This window comes from Erithacus rubecula (genome assembly GCF_903797595.1).
Source record: "Erithacus rubecula genome assembly, chromosome: 25".
Lineage (NCBI taxonomy): Eukaryota > Metazoa > Chordata > Aves > Passeriformes > Muscicapidae > Erithacus > Erithacus rubecula.
The window spans coordinates 5233513-5258890 of NC_136677.1; the positions used below are offsets into that span (position 1 = coordinate 5233513).

The window sequence follows — 25378 nt, forward strand, 5'->3', positions numbered from 1 at the left end:
GCAATGTGGCAGCACAGGGATTTCTCAGTAGGATCAGGGGAAAAAAACATATCCAAGGAATAACAGGTTTATCCAAATATTACCCGAATAATTCTCTGGGATGGGAATTGATGGCAATGCTGGAATATCTAAAGCTATGTTTCCCTGCCTTCTCCTTTGTGTCCCTCTGAAACGCTGACCTGAGGAATGGGACATCTCCAGCATGGAACTACAGGATGGAAAAGAGCGTTAATCCCTGGAAAGCCTTTGGGGCTCTTTTCATGGAGTTCTTGGAAAATGGGAGAATTTTTAATGGGAATCCTGGAGGTTTTGGGGGCCTCAGGGATTAAAGCACCTCTGTATTAATCCCACTATGAGGCCTGAGGCTGCAGCGATGGGCTCCCAGGGGTGACACACGCGCATCCGATCCCTCCTCTGAGAGAGCTTGTGATGGGGAATGGAGACAAAGGAGCCGCCTCATCCCGATGGATAATCCCCCTCAGATTCATCCCCGTTAATCAGCTGGGCAAACAGCGAGTGCGGGGGCATCGCCTCCTCGTTAGCAGATTTATTCTCACTGCCACGGCATTTAATTGATGCTTGATTTGGCGATTAGCGGCTGTTTGCCCAGGCTTTGCCCAAATCACCCTCCTCGAAGTTTTTAAATGGGGGAAAGCTTCCTCCATACTTTGTTATCCTCATTATTTGCCATTGGTTTTGCTGCTTTCTTATTCCTCTTGTTTCTTCCCAACCCTTGTTGGGCGGCATCGGAGGAGGAGGGGGAAACTGAGGCATGAAGTTTGGCCATAATGAGGAGCGACAAGATATTTGTCTGGGCAAATGAGCGGCTGGGTCCCCCCTCCCCGCTGCCAGGGGGGAATCCCAGGCAGCCCCGTTATTAACATTCCCCCCGGGAGCCCCCCACCCGAAGCCAGGCGCTTGGCCGGGAAATGCGGCTTTTTGAATATTTATAAAGGTTGTGGCAGCACTTGGGGTGGGGAGGAGGGAAAGGGGAGCACGGGGACTGGTGGGGGGGGGGAAGCAATGTTGAAGACTAGGGGTGGTGGGGATGGAGCTGGAATCCTATAGGGATGACACTGGTATGGTGTAAGGAATGATGCTGGGATGGTGTTGGTGGTGACAATGGGATGCATTAAGGGATGGCATTGGGATGCTGTCAGGAGTGACTCTGGGATACTGTAGGGGATTATGGTGGCATCCTGGAGAGGACAGTGCTGGGATGTTAGGATGTTCTAGAGGATGAAAGTAGGATCCTTTGGGAGATGGTGATGGATACTCCAGGGAGTGACAAGACTGGGATTGTCTGAGGGATAACAGTGTGATGCTGTAAGGAAAGATGCTGAGATGTTTTAGCAGAGCATATGGGAACGACTGGGATGCTTTAGGGGATGGTACCGTGATGATTTAGAGGAATATGCATTACAAATAGCATTAACAAATAATGCTAGGATGTTTTAGGGCATGGAGCTGGAGTGTTTTGGGGAGAATACTGTGATGCTGTAGGTAATGACACTGGGATGGTGTGGGGGATGACACTGGGATGCTGTAGAGGATGACACGGATGGTGTAGGAAATGACACTGGGATGCTTTAGGGGAGCAAACCATCATGCTTTAGAAAATGTCAATGGGATGCTTTAGGGGATGATTCTGGGATGCACGGAGGGGTGCCAAGATGTGTGAGGGGATGATAGTAAGACACTATGTTGTAATATACTGGAATGTTGCAAGGAATAATGCTGGAATGTTGTAGGGGATGGTGGTGGGATGCTTTAGGGGAATGATCCTGGGAAACTTTAAGGAAGCACACTGGAATGGTTTAGAAGATGACAGTGAGAGGCTTTAGGGGGCAATTCCAGGCTGTGTGAAGGAATAACGTTGGGATGTTTCAGAATGAACATGCTGGCGTGATCTAGGGGATGACACTGGGATGTTGTAGGGGTTGATGCCAGGATATTTTAGAAGATGGTGCCGGAATTTTTTAGGAGGTGATGCTGGCATGTTTTAGCAGAGCTCAATGAGGTGCTTTAGGGGATGACTCTGAGAAGATTTAGGGGAACGCACTGAAGTGCTTCAGGGGATGATGCCAGGGTGTGCTAAAGGACAAAGCTGGATATTCCAGGAAAGTGCGCTGGCATGCTTTAGGGGATGCTGCTGGGATGCTTTCAGTGAGCAGATTGAGATGCTTTAGGGGATGACCCATGGAGCCTCTGTGGAACGGTGTGGGGATGCCTCAGAGGACGGGTGTCAGTCTATCTGTCCTCCACACCTGGCAGGCGCAGGAGGCCGGTGGGTCGAGAACTCCTCGCGGGCATCCCAGCCCGCCTCATTACCAGCATCTTTGGAAAGCCGGAGCCCATGTGTTCTCGAGACGAGCGGCTTGGGGTATATTAACATCCCATTTCCACCTCTTTAATATAGAGTTTGTCGAGATCATTTATCAGCCGAGCCTCCCTTCAGGGCCAGGGGAAGCCGGGCAGAGCTCGGCAGCTGGGTCATGGCGAGAGGCGAGGGATGCTCGTCCCCGAAGGAAGCCGATGCCGAGTTTAACAGGTAGTGGCTCATGTGCGAATCGCTAGTTTGGGACCGCCACATCATTGGGAAAGGCTTTATCAAAGCTGGGCTTAATTGGGTGGAAGGCTTGTTTGCATGGCCGCTAATGGGGGATCAGAGGGCCGGGGACCCAGCGCTGACGGCCTCACAAAGGCAAGCAATTACTTGCTTGTCTGCATTATGTATTAACCCATCTGGGGTCGGGATATTGGCTGTGAAAAGGAGACAAAGAGGGGGGCGTGCCGGTTGCCCCCGCGCCGAATTAGCCCGCCTGGGTCCCCTTTGTGCAGCGGGCAGGGCAGCTGGATCGGGATGCAGGCGCTCAGGATGCTGATGGGCACCGGCGAGCGGCAGCAGGGCGCTGCCTCGCTCGGCATCCCCGCGTCCTTCCAAATATTGCATCGAGCGCCTTCTCTCTCCTTTCATCAGTTTCCTGCCTGCGGCCACATCTCGGGATAATGACAGCTTTTGCTTTAATTAGCCACCGTCGCCACTAATAAGTTTATACTTTTTTTCAGCAGCGTATTTTGGCGGCAGGAGGTTAATTACAAGCAGGTCAGTAAATTGCAGAACACACTGCTCTGGGTCTAATGACTCGTCCGCTCGGCTTTTTGGCGGACTTTTAATCAAGCCTATTGAATTGGAAGGTTACTGGAATGAGACAGCGGGGGAGTGTTGGGGATCAGGGGGTGTTTCCCCACTGCTTCCCCAAACTGCTCATCCCGCCGTCCGCACCCAGAAGCCGAGAACGGCCACAACTCATTGCATGGGTGAGTGCTGACTGAGAACGGCCACAATTCATTCCGCAGATGACCCCAGGCTGAGAATACCCAAAAATCCTTGCACAGGTGAGTCTGGGCTGAAAACAGACACAATTCGCTGCACGGATGAGCCTTGTCTGAGAACAGCCCCAAGTCATTGCACGGGTGAGTCTCATTTGAGAATGGCCACGACTCATTGCGTGGGTGATCCTGGACACCTACAGCCCATTTCACAGGTGAGCCCAGATGAGAACATCCGTAACTCATAGCATGGGGAGATTTTGGTTGAGAGCTGTCACAGATTACTGCAGGGCTGAGCCCGGGCTGCGCGCAGTCCCGGCTCAATGCAGGGCTGAGCCCGGGCTGAGCGCAGTCCCGGCTCACGGCAGGGCTGAGCCCGGGCTGAGCGCAGTCCCGGCTCAATGCAGGGCTGAGCCCGGGCTGAGCGCAGACCCGGCTCAATGCAGGGATGAGCCCGGGCTGAGCGCAGTCCCGGCTCACGGCAGGGCTGAGCCCGGGCTGAGCGCAGTCCCGGCTCAGTGCAGGGCTGAGCCCGGGCTGAGCGCAGTCCCTGCTCCTTCCAGGAATGACTGCGGAGGTGCTGTGGGTGAGCCGGGCTGGGGGGGGGGGGGGGGGGGGGGGGGGGGGGGGGTCCCGTGTCCCCCCGCTCAACCCTCACCCCCCGCCCCTATGTCATTAGCGTGCGGTCAAATGGCGCTGCCGGGACTCGGAGCTGCATCGCAATCAGCTGCTCTCGGCCGTAATGAGTGTTCAGGCCCTAATTAACCGCCACCCTCATTTGCATCCGGCCCGCCCCCCCTCCCTGCCCGGGTCTCTAATTGTGGTCTGGCCAGCTCCGGGAGGCTGGGGGGTCTGCAGCCGCGGGCACACTGGAGCCTGGTATGGCAATCTGAGGACACATCAGTGGGGACACCCCTCTGGAGACCCTGTCCCCAAGGTCACATGGGTGCAGCCCTCTGGGGACACGCAGCAGGACTGGCTGTGGAGATATCCCCTTGGGGACCTGCCTCAGGAGTGGCAGTGGGGACACATCATTGGGACACCCCTTTGAGGGCACTCCAGGGAAGTGGTGCATACCTTAGGGGACGTGGCGGTAGCAGAGACATCTCCCTGCAGTCACACCAGCAGTGGGGACATCCGTTTAGGGACATGGTGGTGGCAGACACATAATTTTGGGGACATGTTGGCAGTGGGAACATCCTCTGGGAATACACCAGTATAAGTCTGTTATGGGGCTGGGCTAGGTCACAACGATAACAGTAGGGGGACATGCTGGCAGCAGGGACAACCCCTTGGGGATGTTGTGGCACCAGGACATGCCAGGGGAAGATGCATCCCTTTGGGGACATGCCACAGGACTGTCACTGGAACATCTCTTAGGGGGCACGCTGGCTCATTACACCCTCGGGGATGTGGTGACAATAGGGACACCCCTTTGGGGTCACACCAGGGGTGGGAACGTCCCTTAGAGGAGACTGGGGACACTCCCTGGGGACAGCAGCTGGTGACAAAGAGCCCGGTCGGGGTGGGGGATGGAGGGTGGGGTTAAGGCTCCCCCCCTACACCCGCAGCCTCGCGCCGCCGCTAGCCCCTAATCCCGCTAATTAGAGGGGTATAATTACACTCCTGATCGCTTCGCGCCGTGCTGCGGGCAGGGACAGGGACAGGCAGGGGGGATGTCCCCTTCCATCCTTCCCCCTCCCCCCCTCCATTTGTTTAACCAACACGGCCCTAATTAAAGCGTTTAATTAACCAACCCGGGCGGGGGTCCCATAGGACCTCTCTAACCACCCCCCTGGATTGGGGGAGGGGGGGGTTGAGGGGGTCTGGAGAGGTGGAATCTCCCCGATGCTCGTTAGTCTTGGCTTAACGAAGAGTTGGGGCGCAGCTGGGGTGTCCCCCCCACCCCCCGCGAGCTGCGCCCTGGCTCATCAATCACGGGCACCGTTAATTGGGGTCCCGGCGTTCCGCAGGCACCAGGGCCGGGGGCAGCAAGCGGCGGGAAAAGAGAAGTCCCCGCCCCGCCGGACTCAGCCCCAGCCCTTGGGGGATGCTCAGTGACCACGTCTGGGAGTCCTGGAAGCGCAGCCTTCAGGGTGCTCCACACCAGGGACGGGGGAAGTGCTGGGGCCGGAGGAGCGAGCCCAGCTCCAGTACCACGGGAACGCTCTGCCCCAAGGCTGGCAGTGCTAACCTCGCGTTTGGGATGTTCTGCCGCATATTTGGAGTCCTGGGGCCAAGGCAAACTGCGGGCGATGGCAGCGAGGAGTTGAAGGGTCTCTGCCCTGAGAGGTCTGGGGGGACCCTGCCCGGTGGGGGCCACGCCCACCGCAGAGCCACGCCCACCTCGGGTGGTGCTAAGGAGCTAGCCACGCCCACCGTGATCCGCCCATTTTCAAACCCCGCCCAGTTCACGCCCCTCTGGTTATGACCACGCCCCCCCATGTGGCCACGCCCCGTCCCCTCATCAAGGTCCCGCCTCTCCCGGCACCGCCCCCGCTCTGCGCCCCGCCCCAGCGCTGCCGGAAGTTCCTCCCCGTGTCGTCGCATCACTTCCGCCCGCTCGGTGCGCACCCCCATCATGGCGGCGCCCTGCGGCTCCTCGCAGCTCCCGCCGGCCGAGCCTCCGCTCCGCGTCCCCAAGATGGAGGTGCTGTCGCCGGGCTCACCGGGCGCGCTCAGCGACGGCAACCCCAGCCTGTCCGACCCCTCCACGCCCAGCGGCGCCTCCCCGCTGGGCGCGGGGCCGGCGGCCGGCGGGGCCGCTCTGGGCGCCCGCGGCGGGGCCTCGCCCTCCGTCTCCTTCTCTCCCGGCGGCGCGGCCGCCGCCGCCGCGGCCGCCGCCTGCCGCGGGATGTCCTGGACGCCGGCGGAGACCAACGCGCTGATCGCCGTGTGGGGCAACGAGCGGCTGGTGGAGGCGCGGTACCAGCAGCTGGAGGGTGCGGGCACGGTGTTCGGCAGCAAGGCGCCCGGGCCCGCCATGTACGAGCGCGTGTCCCGCGCCCTGGCCGAGCTGGGCTACGAGCGCACCCCGTCCCAGTGCCGCGAGCGCATCAAGGTACCTGGAGCGGGGGGCGGGTCCGTGTGCCCGCCGGGGGTCCCGGCCGAGCCGCTCTGCTCAGCCTCCTGAGCAGCCGGACGCGCCCCCGGGGCTCCGTGCGGCGGGGGCTCGGGAGCTGCTCCCCTGGGGCTCCGTGCGGCGGGGGCTCGGGAGCTGCTCCCCTGGGGCTCCGTGCGGCGGGGGCTCGGGAGCTGCTCCCCCGGGGCTCCGTGCGGCGGGGGCTCGGTCCCTCGGGAGCTGTCCCGATCAGCCTCTGGCGCTGCTTGTGCTCATCCTCCTGCCCCATCCTGTTCCTTGTCCCTGGGTTTAGGAGCCCCGTGTCCCCGGGGCTCGGCCTTTCGGCCTCTCCATGCTGCAGTTTTCTGCCAGGGTTGTCCCAGGACTGAGCCCAGCCCTTGCCCTGGTTGCAGGGTATCCCATTCCTTGTCTCAGCTGCCTGGCTCCCCGCAGTTCCATTGGTAAAATCTGGATTTCTCCCTTGCTCCCATAGCCCCCAGCATCACCTTTGGGACAGGAGCATTGCATCCCATGGGTTCAGTTCCTCTCCAGTGTCCCCTGTCCATGAGGGGCTGGCACTGGCTGCTCTCTGTAGCCCCCTTGGGAAAACAGGGCTCCCAGTTCCCCCAGTAAGAGGTGGATCTGGCACTCCTGGCTCTGTACTTTGCTGTAGAGTTGTTTTATAGAGTTTGATGGCTTCCCTGGCTCAACAGGAACATGCTGTGGCTTCACAGACCTATTGAGTGATTGATAAACAGTCTCATGGGCTGTATTTTCCAGAGAAGTCTTTCCAGTTCCATCATTCCCTGGAAAAAAGGGGTTTGGTTCCTGGTTTGGGAGCAGTCACTTTGTGTATCTTGCTTTTACAGAGAGGAGATACTTGAATGATGTGGATATCACTGTGGGGTTTGAGTTTGTAAATGTGGAGGATGTTTGGAAGGGTGAATTACATGCTCTGATCTCCCTCTGGCTCTGATTTTTCCTTTCCTGACCCATTAGGCTCCTGCAGCCACTTCAAAATGCTGATGGAGTGAAAAAAAAGATGTGTTGTTATTGCTGGGGCTCAGTGCACTGGTTGTTTCTCCCTTCCTCTCCCATTCCTTAAAAATTCCTGCTGGCCAAGCTGGGCTGGGGCTGTCAGGTGTGTACACCTGGGCTGCCTTTAATTTACAAAACAATGGAATAAGGGATGCTGCAGCATCAGGAATGCCTGTGAGTGAGAGATTTCACTTTGATCCCTGTTGATTAGAACAGCCTGTCCTGGAAATAGATACTCAAAACAAACTCACTGTCTAGAGAAGTTTTGGGTTCTCAGTTTATTTTTCTCATGTCTGTGTATTTGCTGCTCAGGGATCTTTTTCCCTTGAACACACCCAAATATTTTTGGAGAGGAATGTTGCTGCACTGAGAACCCTCTTGGAGTCCCTCATTTTCCTGGTGGCTTTCAAGGTGCTTGTGCTTGAATCAGCTCTTAACAAACTTGGGAGCTTTGCTTTTCTGCATGACAGAAAAGTTCCTTGAGGTGATTTGGCTTTGTCCAGTGATTCTGGGCTGTGATGAGTCAATGCAATGACTGTTGAGGCCCCCAGCCCCAATTTTGGGGCATGCTGGCAGGTTGTGAGAACAGCCCAGAAGTGGCTGTTTGGGTTTGTTTGGCTGTTGGATGGAGCTGATTGCAGGAGCATTTTGGTGATTCCCAGCAGTTTGAGCTCCTTGCAGCTGAGGATTTTCCCACTGTTCTTACAGAAGTGAGGCTGGAACATATCATTGCCTCTAAAATGGAAATGGAGCTCTCCTGAGTGTCAAGAATTTACCTTGTTACAGGAGTTATCAATATAGTTGTGGTAGCTGTTGCCAACCCTAAAGTCCCAGTTTTTGTAAGATTCCAGGCAGGATTGGCTGCTTTTCATTTTAATGGTCCACCACAAACAAAAGTCACTTCTGGATGTGAAGGGGTCATGCATGGATTCTTCTCTGAGACAGAGCAGGACTGTTGTGTGCTGCAGGAACAAGAGGAGGGCACTCTGGAATCCTCCACACTGAAAACAGGACTGGGGAGATGGTGATGAAGGAGCACATGGCTGCATTGTTCCATTTATTACCCAAAATGTTCTGTGTTTCCATGATTTTGTAGGATACTCAATGCCCAACAGGGGACTGAAGCTTGAGGCTTTGCTGGTGCTTCAAACATTCCAGGTTCAGCTGGTTTTTAAATGAATTTTAGATAAAGATGCTGTACTGCTTTCCCTGGACACAGCCAAATCTTGAGCCTGGGAGGGAACAAATCAGCTTGGAAGCAGAGGGTATTCCAGTTGTATGGCATGGATGCATTTTCTCTTAATTCAAACAGGGTGTGCTGAAAGGTCCTGCTGCAGATTTTTGCCTGTCTCTCACCATCTGCATGTGCTTTTCTGCACATCAGCAGCTGAAGGAGGCTGCTGTCAGATTGGAACCACTCTGGAAGGGTCTGTTTCAAATTTAGGGATTTGCATGTAACTATTCCAGCAGCTTTTCCTTTGGAAAGAGACCTTGAGTCCAACTTGGTGGCTTGGGGAGCTCCAGGAAAAATGGAGCATCTTGATTTCTGCCTGTTGCATTCCCAGAAAAGCTGTCTTGTGTGCCACAGCATCCCCATCCCAACAATTCTATCCTTCATCCTTGCTTGGTCAGTGACAGTTCTTTTCATCCAGCCCTTTCCTATTCCCTGTGTCCCTGAGCAAGGATTTAGCCTGGTTTTCTATCCTGAAACTCATCACCTTCCCACAGCACCACATGGAAAGCTTTTTGCTTTCAGGCTTGACCTGAAAGCTGGGATTTTAAGGCAGCTGATGGAGTATTTGGCCAAACCCTTTCCAGCCTTGCTGGATCCTGTGCTCTGCACTGGGTGATGTGATTTCATCAGGCAGCAGGAGGTTTGCTGGGAATTTAAACATAGGAAAATGAGCCTTTGCCTTGTGCTGTGAAGCTGTTATGTGAAGGTCACACAGCTTGGAGGTGACTGTCCATGAGGTACATGGAACATGTTCCATAGGTGTGCTGGAACTCCATCATTTCACCCCTTTCCAGCCACCCCTGCAGGGACAGGAGCTCTGGGAGAGCTCAGGTGACATTGGGTGCTGCAGTTGGAGCTGTGCAAATCAAGGGGTGTTTTCAGGCAGCAAAGGCATGATTTGTTTTACAGAAATGTTCTTGAAATAATGGGCTGCAGTTGTTTCTTCAGTGCCAGATTTTAGGCCTTTCTATAAAGCCATGGGAGATTTTCTGCTTCTCTTGCTTTCATCTCTATGGAAGGTGAATCAAAGGCTCATCCTCCTGATGGCTCAGTTGGGCTGAGAGAGCATTTCAGGGCTGGAAATCCTCTGGCTGCAGGTGCAGCTGGAGAGCCTTTCCCCAGCACACACAAATCCCTCTTAGAAGTTGCTGTTAAGACTAATTTGGGGGCATTTTTGAAATGTCATTTTTTCAGCTACTGCAGAAATAGGAGTTCTGCTTTTATTTTGCCTTTCCCAGAGTCAGTGCCAACCCATTTAATCAAAGAGAAGCAGTTCCAACATCTTAACTCCTGATTGGAGGGATTCCCAAATATTACTGCCAGTCCAATTCTGCTGTTGTTGGTTTTTCTGCTTGTAGCAGCCTCCTCCTCCCTCTGACTGGAGGTTTTGGCTGGGTTGTGGTTATCCACAAAAGTAATTTGTTTTTCAAAAGGAAGATAAATACCTTGAAGATGCTGGTTCAGTGCTCAGAAAGAACAAAGCTGGATGGGAGTACCACAAACCCACATGAAATGGAAGGGATGGAAAATCACACCTGATTATCAGCTGTTGGCATTTCTTGATTTAGGCAGCACTAATGTGGTGATGGCAAGGCTTCTTTGGAATTGGGCTGTGGTTTGAGCTGCTCACTGATGTAAACAATCTGTTTGTAAATCTTGCATGGAGTTGTTTTTTTAAGGCAGGAAAAGCTGTTCCAGCAAAGCAATGCTTGCTGTGATCTAGTGTGGAGGATTTCAGCCAGAATTCCATCCTTGGGTCCTGTGAGTGCAGTGACTGTGATTCCAGGATGTCAAATGATGGAGCATTGGTGCATTTCACAGCAACCAGCCACCTTTTCAGAGCAACTTTGCCTTTGATTTGAGCTGACAGGAAGGATGGAGAGGGACTTTCTACAAGGGCCTGGAGTGGCAGAGCAAGTGGGAATGTCTTCCCAGTGACAGGGCAGGTCTAGGCTGGATATTAGGGAAAAAAATCCTCCCTGTGAGGGTGTTGAGGCCCTGGCACAGAGAAGCTGTGACTGCTCCATCCCTGGAAGTGTCCAAGGTCAGGCTGGACAGGGCTTGGAGCAGCCTGGGACAGTGGAAGGTGTCCCTGCCCATGGAGGAGGGTTGGAACAAGATGAGCTTTAAGGTCTCTTCCAACCCAGTTCCACGTTTCTGGGTCTTTATTTCTTTTGAATGTGGTTTACCTTTATCTTGAGTTTATCTCAGTCCCAGCTCCCCATCCCATTAACTCCCTGGTCTGTGATATGTGTGGGTGTTCAAGTTACCTCCCATTCTTCCCTTGGCTTAAATAAATTCAGATGTGCTGGGTTTTCCAGGCTGGGCTGTTTCTTGCCATTCCCCACATCCTTCCCAGCAGCCCAGCTTCTCACTGGAGGATCTCATGTGCTCCAGTAGGTGGGAGCAACTTTCTGTTGACATTTATAACTGCAAAAAAAAATAAACCCTTCAGTGACAAAGAGCAGATTTAATTGTTTCAGTCCTTTGTGGGGCTGTGGCAGAGGAGCATTTCTGGGATATGAGTGTCATGTGGAACAAACCCTCTTGGATTTGCTCTCAGCTGAGTATTTGCAGAGTGCTGTTGTGCTGGTAAGAACCTGGCTTGAATTGCACATGCAGGACAAGTGTCTTTATCATCCAGTGACTTCTGCAGCTGTGTTCTGTGTCTAGTTATTCTGGTTTACCTGGGCCATTCAGTGCTCCTTCCATGGGTGCAGAATGATTCCCAGAGGGAGCTGGGAATGAGCTGGGAGGTTATCTTGTTGGGACAGAAACAGCTGATGGTCAGGAGGACAGCTTTGTGAAACTTGAGCATTAAATCTCCTCTGGGGAAATTAGTGACCATAATTTTTTCCTGTAGTGCTCTCTGATGATGGAGGACTTGGGAAGATGTTAAAAATCCTCCTGATTCTTGCACTGTGCATCAAGCACTGTCACAGATTCCTGCTTACCTCCCTCTTGCTGAGTGCATAAATTTGGGGGCCAAGCAGACAATATTTTCTGGACTGCTGTGGTCTCACCTGTTACCAAACCTTTCACCCCTTGTGGTGAAAATTTGGGTTCAAGCCACTTTTAGTATTTCAATTCCATTTTTTCCCATGGATTTGGAGCTTGGTCTCCCTGATAATGTTTTTGCAGCCCAGTTGAAGTGGTGTGGACCTTCCTCAAGAGACTGCAGGATCACACATGGCTGGGACACTGTTGGATGTCAAGTGTTTTAGGGTTCTGAATTACACAAGCCATTTCCCTTGTGATGCTGCCCATGCTGATGCTTTCTGCCACTTCATTGAAGCTCATTTTGGAGAGGAGTGTTTTCCTTCTCACCCATGGAATGATTTGTGCTGTTCTTCCTCTGCTGGATGGGCTTGTGGTCCCACTCCTTTCATTCATGGATGTGACTTCTTTAGTACATCTCAGGCCTCTTTTCATCCAGGCTGCTGCAGTTTGAGTTTTCCTTAAAAGCCATGTTTTGTGTGTAGTGTAATGATGTTTGTCCTGATCACAGTAGATGCACACAGCTTGAAATTTGATTTTTGGAATGAGCTTGTTTCTGAAGGCAAGGTAACTGCTCAGGTGTGGCTTTCATTGCTCCAGACTAAGGAATGTTTGAATGGCTTGTGCCAGGAGCAGGTTGAACCTTACTCAGGCATCTCTCATCCATTTAGGCTGGATATCAGGAAAAGGTTCTTTCCCCAGAGGATGGTTGGGTACCTACACAGGCTTCCCAGGGAATGGTCATGGCCCTGACCCTGCAAAGGCTCCAGGAGCATTTGGGCAGCACCCTCAGACACATGGTGGGATTGTTGGGGTGTCTGGGCAGGGCAGGAGTTGGGCTGGATGATCCTTGTGATCCTCTTTACAAAGTCATTGGCTTGGTGGCTCTGGAGGAGGATTGTGCTTCTCTGCCTTCCCAAGCTTGAACAAGTTTGTTCCTATTCTTTTTATCCAGTGCTGGTTTAAGAAAACCAGGAGCTCAGAGCATTAACAGAGAGGTGCCCAGCTGCCAGCCTTTCTGCAGGCTGTGCTAGTTCTGGCTCAGTTAGCAACAAATCCCTGAGAAGGGTCTGAGTATCCTCAGCATTCTGATAGCAGCAACCAGTGCAGCATCTTCCCAGGTTGTGGATTTGAGCCTGCAGCACTGTGGGGTCTGTTGTCACTGGGGCACAGCCTGCTAAAGCCCAGCTTTGTTCACTCTTACTGCTGGCACAGTCCTGTCTGATGGGGGCTGACCTCTGCAACTGGCTGTGGAGCTTCTGTAGATAATTCCTGTCCAGGCAAGAGCCTTTTTTTTTTTTTTTTTTTTTTTTTTTTTGGTATTATATTTAACTGTGATTTAGATATTTGCAGTGGTGGCTGTGAGCTCTCCCTTACAAAGACCTGTGTCTTCCCTGTCTTGACTGATACCCCCCTACCTGTGTCTGCCAGGGTGACATTGTTTATTCTTTGTCCAAAGAGATCTCTGTTCTTACCTCAATCAACACTATCAACTTGTCTATATTTACCCCCAACCCTTCTCCCCTCAGGGCATTCCCATCACTTTTCTTCTGTGCTGGAGCCACATCCTTCAGGAAATCCTTGTGTGTTTGGGTAAATCAGGATACAGCCAAGGCCTTGTTCTTTGATGTAGGGAGTCATTCACTGTGGCAGCTGTGTGTCCCCAGTGCTGTGCTGCCAGCTGTGGGCTTGAAGCCTTTGCAGGCTGGGCTGTGGCAGCTCCTGGGACTGACCCTGAGCTCTTGGGGGTCTGTTTGAGTGTTGGGCTCTCACCTTCTGCAGAGGGGTGTTCCTGTTTGGGTCCTCATGCTGGAGATGCATTGATGTCATCAGCTGCCTTCCTGAAGTGGTGTGTGGCTCTCCCAAGAGTTTGACATGCTGCTATTCTCATTTTCTTTTTGATAAACCACAGAAAAGTGGCTTGTTGAGGCTATACCCCATGTAAATCTTGTGTTCTCCTGCCTTGCACATAGCTGTTAACCTAAAAGTTTGTGAGCTGAAGCTATTGCACAGACTTGTGCAGAAACTCAAAAGTGGAGACTTCAAGACCTTTCACTGTCCCCTACAGCCACTCCAGGCTTCAAAAGCTGTTTCTTTTGTGCCAGTGTAGTTTTCATTTTGTGTTTCCTGTGAGTATGATGAGGGAGGGAGCTGTTGGGCACTGCTGTTCTTAGTTCAGAATATAAAGCTGAGAACTCCTTTAAATTAAGTAAAAGAGCATCTTTGAAGCTGAGTGTTGTGCTAAGTGGTGCTCTGGGATATCAGGACCCCTTTAGGCTGCTATCAGTGAATCAAGTTAAACAGATGAATGTGGGCACAGCCACAGGCCACCAGACTCTCTGTAGAGCCCATAGCTTCTCCCTGAGGAAGAGCATGTCTCAGGTCAGGGATCTGGAATTCCATGTTGGATGACCTCAGGTTATATATAAAAATCTTGCTGTGGTCTGGTTCTCCCTCATCTTATTTTTTTACTGGAAGGAGGACTATGTCTGCAGCATTCCTAAAGGTTTTTCTCATCCTCATCCTGCAGTTCCTGCAGAGCTCCAGGTTCTTCGGTGGCTTCACTTGTAGAGATGAGGACTCGTGAGTTAGAAATGGTGAGAAAATCCACATTGAGCTCTGTGAGTGTCTCCTCCTTTGGTTTTCCTAATTATCAATTAAGTGGGGATAATATGTGTTCGTGTTGCAGGCAGTGTTGCAGAGCAATAAGCAAAAGCCTCGGTCTCTTCCAGTCTGAGCAGTCACTGGGCAGTGATCAGGTCTGTTTCCAGTTCCTTGTCCTCAATTTCCTGCTTTCTGTATCTGTATCAATCTGTGTATGTGCATTCAGGAGCCACGGAGCAGGAGTTGAGCTGGACACCAGGAGGAGTAGAGGAGGTGCGTAAGAAAAAACCAGATCTTGGAGATCACAAAAACCTGGGGAGAAAAAGGTTAAGGAGGATGAAATGCCCAGGTTTCCTGAGGTCTGAGCAATTGCTTAGGTTTCTCCAGGCTCTCTGAAGAAGGGATTACTTGAAACAAGGCTTGTGGTGTTTGGAGGGAATGTCAGGAGGAGTTGTAAGGAGAGCCTCCAAGAAGAAAGAGCTGGCAGGAATCTTGATTCTCCAGCACACAAGACCAAGGAGCCACCAGCTGCTTAGCCACAGGCCTTTTGGTGCTTTGGAAAGCCCTGTATTTCAGACTATCTCCCTCAAATTTTAGGTTATCTGCTTGTAGAGGCAGAGATAACACAGCCAGGAGAGCATCTGGACAGTACCCCCAAAAGTATCTTGACCTTTAAGAGCAATGAGCACTCACACTATTGCTTAATTTTTTTTCATCCCCCTTCCTCTGTTGCTCCCTCTAGTTTTTCTACTAGTCTGCATTGACTTGCTGCTACATTATTTTGATAGTAAAATAAGCCACATTGCAGCCTGACTGAAATAATTAATTACTACTAGGCTATAACCTAGTGTGGGATCCTCCATAACCCCTTTGGTGGGGAGAGGTGTTTGGAGCACAGGCTGAAAATAGAGTGTGAAAATAAGAGTGGCTGAGGGTGTCAGGCATTCCCAGAGGGCTTGGCCAAGCATAGGGATGCTTTGGAAACACTTTGTTTCTCTTGAAGGCTGCTAATAAATTCAGCTGGAGGCTCTAAATCCATGTTGAATTCCTTTGGATAAGCTGGAGCAGATAGAAGAACTGGAGTTTGGGAAATATATTTTGAAAAATCTAACTTGGGTGGATTTTAGAGTCTGGGAGTGAAATGGCTTTGCCCTTATCAGTCAGTGACATTTGAGCTGAAAGGAGAGAAATTGGAGTGAGAAAGCTGAATTCTAACAACCAAATGTGTCTGTACCCCAGCCTGAGGGCACCCTCTTTACCAGGCTGGGTTTTGGTTCTAGGTTACCACAGCAGGTTGTTTTCCACCCTGCCCACAGATAGAAAATTAAAATGTGCTGGTGTCCATCCAAAGAGGATCTGCCTGTTTATACTGAGGTAGTTCTGGCAAAAGAGGGAAGGATTCCACCTTAAACTGTGGAATAACTCATGCCTGTTGCTGCCTGTGTGTTTATATGGGTTATTTTTTATTTTGTGTTATTTTCCTGTGTTTTTGTTTAAAACAGCAGGGTAATACTGATTTGCTGCTTAGCGGTTTTGCTTCTGCCCCCAGGGCTCTGAATCTCAGGAGGAAACTGGTTAGAAATGTATCCCTTTGCTGCTGATGCTGTTAAACCAGTGTATGAGGAGCATTAGGTAGGTTCCAGCTTTCTGGAGTTTTAAAAGTTCCTTTCTATGGGGGGAAAAAAAAAACCAAGTAGTTTTTGTAATGATGTGTCCATTACAGTCCTGCTGCAGAAAGCAAGGGAGCAGGGCTAGTCCTTCCCAAATCAGTGCCTTTCCTGAATTCCAGAGACAGCTTTGCCATTCAAGTTAGAACCTCAGCAATCTGATAAAGTTAATTTTTTAATAAGTTAATGTTTTCTAGCAGTTTACCAATCTGAAAAAAATACCCAAGACCCAGCAAACCTGGGGCATTTTGTCTTTCAAAATCAGAGCAGGGGTTTGAGGGTTGTGTAGAAAGATTTTGGTTTTTTACCCCCAAGTAGTTGTCTTTTGCTCTAGATTAGGGGGAAGACATGGATGGAAGGCTTATCCAGCAGCAATGAAGTGGCTTAGCCCTTGATGTGGGATGTCCAAGGGATCACCAGAACTGGGTGAAGCTTTGGCATCTGTGTGGGAGGTTCTGCCCCAGCTCTGTTTGAGAGGCTGCTCATACCAAGCCACCTCAGTGCTGTTACTTGATGCTTGATATCAAAGTTTGGGAACTGGGAGCATTATTGATTTGACCTCTTTTAAATTTCAGCAGCTTCACAAGAGACAGAGTGAGTTAGTAAGGAATGCAAAAATATGTAAGTAATAAATACTTTCCTAGCTGAATAGCTTAGGTGTTATCCATTTTGTACCTTGTGTCTCCTTACCAGAGTAAGGAAGGTTGGACTGTCTTTGCTTTTGGGGCAAATCTTTCTGTTTTCCTTTCTCTCTCCTCCCTGCTTCCCCCCTCCAAGCTGTGGGCACAACACCAGCTCTGCTTTCTCCTCCTTGTAGTAGGTGTGCATTTTCCTGGCTGATTGGTGTCTCTGACTGGGGGGCTCTTGGTATTTTTATTTTATTTTTTCCCTGCATCCATAAGAGATCCAGGGGTTTTTATTTTATTTTTTTTTGTAAGTGAGAAAGACAATAAATCACCCAAGTTAAATCTGAGGAATCTGTAGCTGCTGCACAACTTGTCCTGTGTCACTGATGTTAATGCTAAGCGGGAATGTCCGATTTATCTGATGCTTCCTGGTGGGTGTAGATTAATTTGGGAGCATTGCTCTTGAGTGTGGGGCAAATATAACCAACAGAAATAACCCCAAAGCCTAAACTGTGAGTGTGTGTGAGTGCCTGTGCTCTTCCAGCCCCACAGCCCCTGACTGAGCTGCTCCTCTCTCTCAGACCCTCCGCAGGTGCTACAGCCGCGTGAAGGAGCACGGCGTGGGCAAGAGGAAAAGCAGCTACACCTTTGAGCAGCTGGAGCAGGTCTTTGGGCAGGGAGGATGGGACTCCCAACCCTGCCAGCCTGTCCTCATCAACAGCAGTGGCTTGTACCAGGAGCTGGAGTCAGATGGCAGCACGATGGAGGAGTTCTCTCAGGAGGACTGGGGAAACCACAGTCAGGAGCTTCACTGCTACCAGACAGGAGAGCAGGAGTTGGGTAAGAAATCCCATCTTGGCACAGCTCCATCCTTGGGTTTTACCTGTGCTTGAAGCTGCCTGGCACACACTCTGTGCCAGCTTTCATGTGTTCACAATTGTACACATCCTTGGGGAGAAAAGGGACAGAAATTCCTCCATTCATCAAAAGCAAACCGTGGTTCTTGAAGTACTTTAGGATCAGGACTGGAGGAAAAAAGGTTTGTATGGCCAGAAACAGTTGGAGGTGACACCTTCCCTGTCTCTTCTTTCACTCTCAGTTTTGTTTTCCCTCATGGGATTCTGGAGATATTTTCCCTTTCAGTGGTACCTGGGTGTTACCATTCAAGCACCATTTGCTTAAATTGTGAACAGGCTTCATCCTGCTGCTGGCAACACCAACAACTGTAAAAACTGTTGCTCTTTCTTATTTACCTTGATATATTGATATTAAACATGTAAATATATTTATATCCAGAGGTGTGGCCTTTTTTTAAATGAAAAAATAGCAAGAAAGCTCACACTTGATGTTTGAGACCTAAACCAAATTCCACCACATGCTATTCTTGCCTGAATTATTGCTATCTCTGCTTAAAAGTCAGTATTTTAATTAATTTGGAGATTTAATTGTTTCTCATGGCTTTTTGAACTTTGTTAAACAGATCAGGGTGCCACATCCCTGGTAGGAAACACACTCTAATCTGAGCAGTTCTGGGAAGAAATGGGTTTCTTGAAGCATGTTGCTCTCAAGCTGAGAGAAATGTGTGTGTGTTCTTCCCATGCCTGAGCAGGATTTTTTTCACAGCAGATGCTTTAAATTGATCAGCTCCAGTAGAGACACAGGTGAAGAAGGTGAATTGTATAAAAGTTTTTTTCCCCATTTGTAGGATGAAAGAGGGAGAGGAGATGCAGTCAGGTGTCTGTACACATCTGTGTTTGGGGGCCTGGTGAGTCAGGAGGCTTTGAAAGAGCCTTAGATCTCAGTTTAATGTTAAAATTTGCAAGTTGGCTGTTAACCACGTTCCAGTTCCTCAGACTCCTTCCCTGAGGGATTTAAAAGACAGAAATATGTGGGAGAGAAACAGTGGGGAGAAGAAAATGTTACAGAAGGTATGGAAATGATGGCTAATTCTGTCTGCTCTGGCTTGTTGTGGTGAGTCAAGCTGGGATCTCCTGGTTTGTCACCAGTTTCAGGGACATTTGCATGTGCCTGGGCTGACACTCAGAAGTTGTGAGCAGAGCTCTTGGCACACAAGGGCTGAATTGAACACAGATGCAGTTCTGCTGCTGCTTCCTCTGAAATGTGCCATTAGAAGCAGAATTGCTTTTTTCCTTTTTTTTTTCCTTGAAACAATGTAGTTTGCCATTCAGTCAATGTGTGATTTAACAGCAGGGATTGGAGCCTTGTCCATGAAAGATTTTGCACTTGCAGAGAGAGATTCAGATCTTAGCTGACAATATCTCTTCCAAGTTAAAGAAAAACCCAATCAATTACAGAGGGTGTAGGAGCTGGAGCTGTCTCATGCTTGGCTTAGGAAGCAACTCAGATTTTATTTAATTTCAACATCTTAAAAAAAAAAACAAACCTAAGAACATTATTTAAAATCTAATTATGTGTTGGAATTTTACCTTTCAGATGAAATGCCTACCACAAAAAGAACATTAAAGATAAAACAGGAATCTTCAGAAGACACGCAGTAAGTAATTTATGAATGTTTTACCCTGGAATGTATTTCCCTGGGGATGTTGTGCAGGAGGGGAGGATATTTGAAACTTCTGTTTATAATTATAAATACATTGTGCAAGACTATTCATACAGTTGAATCTGCTTTATGCATCATTCCCATTACCTCAGAGCAGCTGAAAAGCTTCACAAGTCTGATTCTCCTTGGCTTTGCCATTCAGCAAACACAACAAGACTTAAAGCACAGATAGAATCCACAAGAGCAGCTCTCCTCCTTGATGGGAAGGCATGCCAAAGCTTGAGAGTCTCTGATTTTCATTTTTATAACTTTCCAGACCTTACTTGTAACCTTTTGGCTGGGTTTAATCTAACAAACACTGGATGCTTTGAGCATGCAACTCTCCCTTGCCTCTCCAACAATAACATTCCCAAAAATGAAAGGAATTGTGCTTTATTTGCTCTGTCCAGGGCTGCTTTCTGCCAGCCTTTAGGGGTGGTTGTGGGTCTGTCTGCAGTGGGAGTGAGTCCAGACTCACAGATCCATCACAGGAGCTCCCACACCAGTGGCTTTTAGTGTCACTGGGATTTTCCATGGTGGAAAATGAGCTGCTCTAGGGTAGGAGGTCACTGGGAAAATCAACAGAAGATCCCTGATGAGTCATATGGAACAGAGGCTTTGTAGTGTAACTCAATTTAAAAAAAAAATTCTAAAAAATATAACATAAATATAAATAAGTCAAAAGATAAACAAATTTAAAATCAAATAATATAAGAAAATAAAAATAATATCAAAATAAAAAGAATTAACAAGAAGCTTCCATGTCAGTGGTGTAGCTTTGTCAGACTCCTTATGTGGATATTCACACAGCCAAAGGTGACTATTTCCCTACATGGAGCAAATTCAATTTAACAACTCAGGTAAAACCTGAAATAAAATAGCTTTTTTTCACTTACTGCCACTTTGAACAGTTTCTTTGTGCTGTTCTGGTTTAAAGGTTTTACCTTTAAAAAGCTCCATAGCAAATAATCCTGAATTTTCTGAGGTGAAGGCTTGGACCACATGAATCTTCTCTTTTTAAGTTTTAATGTGTACATGAACAGCTGAATTAGATTTTGGTAAATGAGACCTTTCAGAGTTTTATAGTCAATTTTCCCCCCCAAATTCCCTCTAAAATTCAGTGGAGTCTTTGAACTCTGGGGTATTTTGTGAAGTGTGCCAGTGATAAACTTGTCCTACATGTGGAGTGGAAGCACAGAGCATTTTCCAATGCACAGATTTGCTGAAAGCTGCTTTTCCCCTTGTCTGTGAGGAGAAGGAACTTGTAAACTCTGACTCAGAGTTTAAAAGCAGTCAGAAGATGCATGGCTGATACAAAGATAAGCTGGCTATTTATTTATTATCTTAAAAAAATAAAATTTCATCTAAAAGCCACAGTAGATAAATAGTCTAATTCTTTCACCTCTTTGCACAGCATTTTCAAGTGCAGATAGCCTAGTTCAAAGTTGAGTTCATCTGCCTTCTTGGTCAAGATTTTCAGCAGAAAATGTCTCCAGAAATCCTTCAAATCCTGGTGAAACTCTTTGTTTGCTTTTGGACATGGAAAAACAGAATTCTAGACTGGTTTGAGTTGGAAAGAATCTTAAAGCTCATCTCATTCCTACCCCCTGCCATGGCAGGGACACCTTCCCCTATCTCAGGCTGCTCCAAGCCCCATCCAGCCTGGCCTTGGGCACTGCCAGGGATCCAGGCTGGTGTAGCCAAGTGACACAGAGAGCCATGGGCTCCTCTAGGGGAACATGTGCTGCAAAGCCAGAGCCCCTCTGCTCTGGGCCAGGCTGGAGAGCTGGGGGTGTTTATTTGGGGGAGAGAAGCTCCAGGCAGAGCTCAGAGCCCCTGCCAGGGCATGAAGGGGCTCCAAGAGAGCTGGAGAGGGACTGGGACAAGGGAATGGCTCCCACTAAGAAAAAACAGAGTTAGATGGGATATTGGGCAGGAATTATTCCCTGTGAGGGTGGGCAGGGCTGGCACAGAGTGCCCAGAGCAGCTGTGGCTGCCCCTGGATCACTGGCAGTGCCCAAGGCCAGGCTGAACAGGCTTGGAGCAGCTGGGACAGGGGAAGTTGTCCCTGCCATGGCAGGGATATGAGATGAGCTTTTTAGGTCCCTTGCAGACCAAAATGTTCTGAGTCTGTGACACACAGGGACTTCCCACCTTTCACTTTATTTTTGGCAGTGTGGGAAGCAAAGGGCAACAGGTAACCTGTGTCCATGTCCCATCCTCCATCAGGATGCTCATTCCCCATGTTGCCTCTGCTGTTTGCCTGTTGTCTCCAAATAAACTGTTTTGAAAAGTGAAATGCTACTTAGAGACTTTGAGAAGTGGTTTGATTCACTGCTGGTTTTGGGGAGGTGAGCTAGAGAAAGCTTGTGGATCTTCACTGAAAGCTGCTGTTCTGGAAGCTTTGAAGTCTGCCTGGTTTGGAAACAGCACCTTAGAACAAATTTGCACCTACTCTTGTCTCAAGTCTTTCCTCATTTGAATTGCAAAAGCTTCCAAGGAGGAAGAAATGCAGGTCCCAGACTCCAGCAGGGAGGTGATGGTTTGATGATGAGGGAAAATCCAGCTCTAGGGCACCTTCTGCAGCTGAAAAGTGAGATTGTCCTGAGACACACAACAGCTTAAACCCTCTGCTCTCATTGTCCTCCTGAAAAATGAATCATATTAACAATATAAATGAAGCAAATACATAAGTACATGTTTAATAAATAATTTGAAATAGTTGGATGAATTAAAATTCCATTTGACATTAGTAAATAATTAAATGACAGTAATTTTTACTGCTTGTAAGTCATTGAGATCCTGGATGCAGCCTGGGAATGCAAAGCTCAGCCAACTCAGGTCCTGGCAAAAGAAGATGCTAAACCTGAAAAGCAAAATTCCTTAAGATTTGTCTTTGCTCAGTGCTGGAAGCAGTGGGTTCCCTGTGGAAAGCCCTTCTCTGCTGCTGCAGCTCTGCTCTCCCAATGGCTCCCTTCCCTGCACTGACTAACACAGCCAGGCTCAGGCTCTGGATTGTGCTGAGCTAAACCCAGCAGAATATTTATAGTGCACTTAATAAAGGTGGGGGCTTTGCTTTCAGTTCCTCCCTCTGCTCCTCAGCTGTTGAATGAAAACCTGCCCACACTCTTCTCTCCTGTCTTGCCTTGGGAAGGGAATAACTGGAGCTCAGCAGCTGTCAGGAGTTGAGTGCAGGGACACTGAGCTGTGCCCTGTCCCCTGGGCTGTCCCACCCCCTTGTGCCCAGAAGGTAAACTTGCACTTCAGAAGCCTCAAAAAGATGTTTTCCAAGCATGGCAAAGCATCAGGGAAGCATTAAAAAAAAAAAAGTTTTGCTGCAGTGTTTGAGTAAATGGAAATGGATTTGGGGTAAACACACATTATTCTTGTCTGGGATTTCTCTCTCCTGCTGCTGGGTAGTGGAACTGACTCCTCAGGAATAACTTGCAGTAAGAAACAGAACTTTGGTGCTAATGGAATGATTGTTTTTAAGAACCCCTGGCACAGACAGGGCTCTGCTTGTCCAGCCTGTCCCTCCTCAGTGCTCTAGAAACTCACTTGTGGTGGAAATGCACTTCCCAAAATGCCTTTGAAGGTCTTTTCAGGGAACTTCTGGCAGGGTTGGTGCCACAGGACAGGTGAGACAGATGAGGTGGTGATGGATGCAGTGCCAGTGTCACTGTGAGGGGGGGGAACTGTCCCAGTTGGATGCTCAGAAATGCTTGGGGGGCTTGGATAGCACAGGTGAGGTTTGCAGATGGTGTGCAGCAACCATCATACATCAAAGCAGAGCTGTGTCCTGAGTGCCCTCAGCCTGCTCCAGAGTCCTCCATCACCTGCAGGACACCCAGCAGGTGGAGAACCTTGCCAGAATCACATGCCTTGTAGTTAGACCTGTAAAAGCAGCTTTTTGGGATGAAAGGCTCTAAAGTGGGGCCTCTCCAGTACCACAGGAAGGCTTTGCAGCTCCCAGTCCAGTTTTCCTTCAACCCTTTTATACATTATGATGGAAAAAGACCTACTCCCCATAGGGATTTATTGGGCAGGAATGCATCTGCCAGAGTCAGCCTTGGCTGTGGGGTCTTGTATCTGCTCTTAGAGGCCTCCATGTCCCTCACCAGTCTGATGCTGGACTCCACTGGGAAGCTGTTGGGAAGAGCTGGTTTAGGCAGTTCAAGTGATCTTGAGGAACCTACAGGAGGAGAGAAGTTTGTCCCACAGAAGAAAACCTGTGTTGCCTGGTACAGTATGTCCTTCTGCTGGGATGTGGAAGAAGAAAAAATCCTCCTGGGAGTGCAGTGGCCTCCCCAGTTCAGCTTTCCAGATGTGGCACAGTGGATAAAGGAAGGAGAGTTGCATGAAAGATCTTTTACATCTTGTTTGTTGGACCAAGAGAGATTTCTCTGTTAGCAAATGAGTTACAATATCTTCCTACAGCTTTGATTATAGGACAATAACTTCCCAAATTAGGAGTTCTCCCTACCAGCTAATTACACCCTAATGGTCTCATTTATCCTAGAGGAAGCTGTTCCAGGTGCATGTGGATGCCCTCTCCTGATGTAAACCCCTCTCTGAAACCTTGCTGAAACCTTGTGAAAACACATTTTTGGGGAGCCTGGGGATTTCTTTATTGGCTGTGTGGAGGAATTGCTGCTGTCCATCCCACAGCATCCAGGATGTGTCTGGGAGCATCTTGTGCTCCAGGGGTTGGTCCTTTGAGCTGTTTCCACCCAGGACAGACCCCTTGGGGATGGCTTCATGCTCCCACTGGAGTTCTACAATTACAGTCCCATTTGCTGGAATTAATTTGGGGATAACAATGAGGCAGAAGCCTTTTGAGTGGCAGTTGTCAGTTTGGGATGCAGCTCATGGACCATGTGCTGACAGAAGCCCTGGATTGTGAAGAATGACCCAGTAGTGGAGTGTGTGCCAGATACATGCTTCCTGGAGATGCTTTGATGTCAGGAGGAGTTTGGGGTCAAGATTGATTTAAAATTTCCCCATCAGGGCATTATTAAAACCCATACACTGGTTACAGTATAAAGTATATACAGAAATGTGTGTGATAGTAAGAAAAATCAGGCAAAAAGCTGATGCAGATTATGGTTTTCTGAAGGTTGGTGTTTTTCAGCTCTGATACCTTCATCCTTCTCTCCCTGTCTCTTAATTTCCAGGAAGCGTGACGTCATGCAGAACATTATGCAAATCTTGGAGTCGGTCCAGTTGAAGTGGGAGCTGTTTCAGAGCTGGACAGACTTCTCCAGGCTCCACCTTTCTAACAAACTGGCCATTTTTGGCATTGGCTACAACACCCGTTGGAAGGAGGACATCCGTTACCACTACGCAGAGATCAGCTCCCAGGTGCCCCTGGGCAAACGGCTCCGGGAATATTTCAACTCGGAGAAACCCGAGGGTCGGGTCATCATGACCCGAGTACAGAAAATGAACTGGAAAAACGTTTATTATAAATTCCTGGAGATCACCATCAGCGAAGCCAGGTGCTTGGAGCTGCACATGGAGATCGACTGGATTCCCATCGCTCACTCCAAGCCCACGGGCGGGAACGTGGTGCAGTATTTATTACCGGGGGGGATCCCCAAAAGCCCTGGCCTGTACGCCATTGGATACGAGGAGTGCCACGAGAAACTGCCCTCCCCTCTGGCCGAGCAGCGGGCACCCGAGCCCAGCACTGAGACTCCAGGGGAGCTGGAGGCCCCCTCTCCTCAGGCCTCCCTGCGGGTGGACATGGAATCTGCCCGGATTATCTACTGTTACCTCGGCATCGCCGAGGTCCGGACTCTCCAGCAGTGCCTGTTTTTACACTTCCAGGCAAACACCAAAACCTTCAGCAAAGATTGGGTCGGGATCAACGCCTTTTTATCTCAGAACTGCGTCGTAGAGCCCGGCGTCTCACCCAAATCCATCTACATCAAATTTGTGGAAGTGGAGAGGGATTTTCTGTCTGCTGGCTCTTTGGTAGAGTGCCTGGAAAAAGCCATCGGGTACCCCTTAAAATTTAACAACTGAGCCTCGTCCTTCATAAGGATCAGGGCTTTGTGCCCCATTTCCCATCTCACTGGATGCTGGCCGCTCCCAGCCGGGCGCTCCCGGGACCTCGGGGCTGCCGGGGCTGCCCCGCCCTCTCCGGCTCCGGGAGCGCCCGGCCCCGCCTGTCGGTACATTCCACACGGGCCAGCCTCGCCCCTCCGCACTGACTGAGGCTTTGGGCTTCCCTGCATCCCGCCCAGGCTCCTCGGG

The 25378-nt window shown here is 49.8% G+C and overlaps 1 protein-coding gene across 1 annotated transcript; it reads left to right on the forward strand.

Annotated features, from left to right (window-relative positions):
• The first annotated feature begins 5870 nt into the window (after nucleotides 1-5870).
• MSANTD2 (Myb/SANT DNA binding domain containing 2) lies at nucleotides 5871-25228 on the forward strand. Its single transcript, XM_079326959.1, is given in 6 exon segments — nucleotides 5871-6394; nucleotides 16510-16548; nucleotides 16550-16555; nucleotides 17142-17400; nucleotides 19015-19075; nucleotides 24295-25228. Coding segments are annotated over 6 exon segments (1698 nt in total). The 5' UTR covers nucleotides 5871-5914; the 3' UTR covers nucleotides 25148-25228.
• Nucleotides 25229-25378: the final 150 nt, after the last annotated feature.